Here is a 2,803-nt window from a genome sequence, read left to right on the forward strand (position 1 = left end):
GCGTCTCGCACGGTGAGGCCTGGCGTTGTCATCCATGAAGATGGGATTGACGCAAAGATCGCTAGAGGTCTTCTCAGAACAATGACTGTACGTTAGAAAACATAAACGTCATCCACACTGTCCGTGATGGACCTATAGCTCCATACTTAAATTGAGGTGAAAATATGCCTAAAATTCCCAAAAAATTTCACCTTAAATTATTCAGAATAAAATATTGAAAACGGCATGATTGTTATGTTTTTATGTGACCATAACATCACTTCTCCAGAAAATATAGCAATATCATGGGTATATTACACTGTTTTGACGACAACAAACTTGTAATGTGCGAGGTTGTAAAAAAACGGGGGGGGTGCTTAACTTAATTCTTTGTGTATACATAAACCTATAATCACAAAGTTTAAAAGAAGGAAAGTTTATTCTAAATACACCGACCACATATGGTCCGCTGATTTAATCGAACTAAAAAATGATAAGGGATACAAGTATGCTTTAACTGTTATTGATTTGAGGAGTAGATTTGCTTGGGTTGTTCCTTTGAAAAACAAGAGAGGTTATACTCTGATGTTAGCCTTCCAACAGATATTTAATAAAAGTAAAAGAAAACCAAAGAAACTGTGGACCGATGAGGGAACAGAGTTCTATAACAAAATATTTATGAAATTTCTTAAGGGGGAGGGTATTAAATTATACAGCACCTTTAATGAAGGAAAAGCAGTTGTTATTGAGCGTTTTAATCATACTTTAAAAGAGAAATTATATATAAAATTCACACAACTCGGTTCCCAAAAATGGGTGTATTTTATTCAGGATATTGTAGATAATTACAATAATACAGTTCATTCATCAACAAAATCAAAACCATCAGAAACATTTACAAAATTAGAATATGAAAAGGAGATTAATTTGAGAAAGCCCAAGTTCAAAGTTGGTGATATTGTAAGAATATACAGATGGAAAGTCATTTTGAGAAAGGTTATACAAAGAGATGGACTAATGAATTATTCAAAATCGTTGATGTAATGGATACTATGCCTTGGACTTACAAATTATATGATATGAATTGGGAAGAAATCTTGGGTTCATTTTACTCACAAGAATTACAAAAAACAAAACTGATAATTCATTAAACAACAACCATCCATACTTTCATCCACCCAGATTAGCTAATTTAATTAGTAGTAATAAAAAAAATTAAATAAATAAATAAAAATCATAAGCCACACCCACACAGACCCCACCCACAAACCCCACCCACACAGACCACACCCACACAGACCACACCCACACAGACCCCACCCACACAGACCACACCCACCCCACCCACACAGACCACACCCATCATCCCCCACCCCTGTGCGCCCCCACCCTTGATCCCCCCTCATCCCACCCCCACCTTCCCCACACACACAATGGGAGGGGAGGGGTGGGATGAGGGGGGATCAAGGGTGGGGGTGCACCTTCCCATCTTTTTTCCCTTTATTCTCTTTTTGTAATTAAGAATTAAATAATTGTGGACAAAGCGAATAAAATCAAAATTATGAAATAACATTAAAAACATAAAAATTATAATAAAACATTTTTCATGAGGTATAAATTCAGTTTCTTCCATAAATTCAGTTTCTTCCAAGGTATAATATCCTCTTGTCTCCCATGTTGGCTTCACAAATTTATTTTGTGTCTGCAAGGCACAAAAGGGATTTTAAATTAAATTCACCAAACACAGTATTTGCCTGCCGTGCCATCCCAAAACCACACGAGGGCAGTCTAAGACCATAAATGAGAAACTCCATTTATACTACACACATTGTAAGATGAAAATTTTAAACTCACATGGCCAGGGAATGAGTTGACACTCCTCCCAACTATCATCTCTGCTATTGATCTATCATCATCCTTCGGAACTCCAGGTAATTCTGTAAGGGGTTCATTCAGATCCTCCCTTTGTTGGTGATAATCATTGGTTTCATCGTCAAAGTTCATGTTGTTTGGTTGGTTTTTCATGCTGGAATAAAACAAACAGTTGACATTTAAATACCAACTCACTGGTGATATCAAAATCGCAAGACAGTATCCAAGTATCAACCAAACCGTTTAATAACACACATACACACAGTATCAAAGTTTGTGAAGAATTAATCATATATCTTACCTCAAATCCAAGGTCTTTATGAAGTCATCGATCTCATCTATTGTCTCTGCTATTGATCTATCATCATCCTTCGGACTCCAGGTAATTCTGTAAGGGGTTCATTCAGATCCTCCCTTTGTTGGTGAGAGAGGCTGTTCAAACATTCAACCATCTCATTATGAAGACCCCTCCGAACTTCAGTGAATTCTTTAAGCATTTCATTGAAATCCTTCCTTTGTTGGTGAAAATAATTCACTTCATTTTCAACATCAATCACCAGGTTTGATTTCTTTTGTGTCTGCAAGGCACAAAAGGGATTTTAAATTAAAAATCACCAAACACAGTATTTGCCTGCCGTGTCATCCCAAAACCACATGAGGGCAGTCTAGGACCATAAATGAGAAACTCCATTTTTCCAAACAACTCACATGACCAGGAAATTGGTTGACACTCCGGTCGTCGAAGTTGTGAAATCCCTGGGTTTCATCAAACTTCATGTTGCTTGGTTGGTTTTTCATGCTGGAATAAAACAAACAGTTAGTTAAAGGAAATAACACACAGCTCACTTTGCCACACAGCTCCTTTAACACACAGTTATTCAACCACCAACTTTGATAAAAAGGAGAAAATTAATGGATTGAAGTTTGTGAATAATTAATTATATCTCTTACC

The 2,803-nt window shown here is 36.6% G+C and overlaps 1 protein-coding gene across 1 annotated transcript; it reads right to left on the reverse strand.

The window, feature by feature from the left end:
- Positions 1-2,201: 2,201 nt before the first annotated feature.
- LOC144893944 (uncharacterized) lies at positions 2,202-2,803 on the reverse strand. Its single transcript, XM_078785190.1, has 2 exons — positions 2,560-2,803; positions 2,202-2,429 (listed from the first exon to the last, which is right to left on the reverse strand). Exons 1-2 carry the CDS (start codon positions 2,647-2,649, stop codon positions 2,202-2,204), a joined length of 318 nt encoding a protein of 105 aa, XP_078641316.1. The 5' UTR covers positions 2,650-2,803.

The sequence above is a fragment of the Myxine glutinosa genome, chromosome 10 (genome assembly GCF_964187855.1).
Source record: "Myxine glutinosa chromosome 10, kmMyxGlut1.1, whole genome shotgun sequence".
In the NCBI taxonomy this organism is placed as follows: Eukaryota; Metazoa; Chordata; class Myxini; order Myxiniformes; family Myxinidae; genus Myxine; species Myxine glutinosa.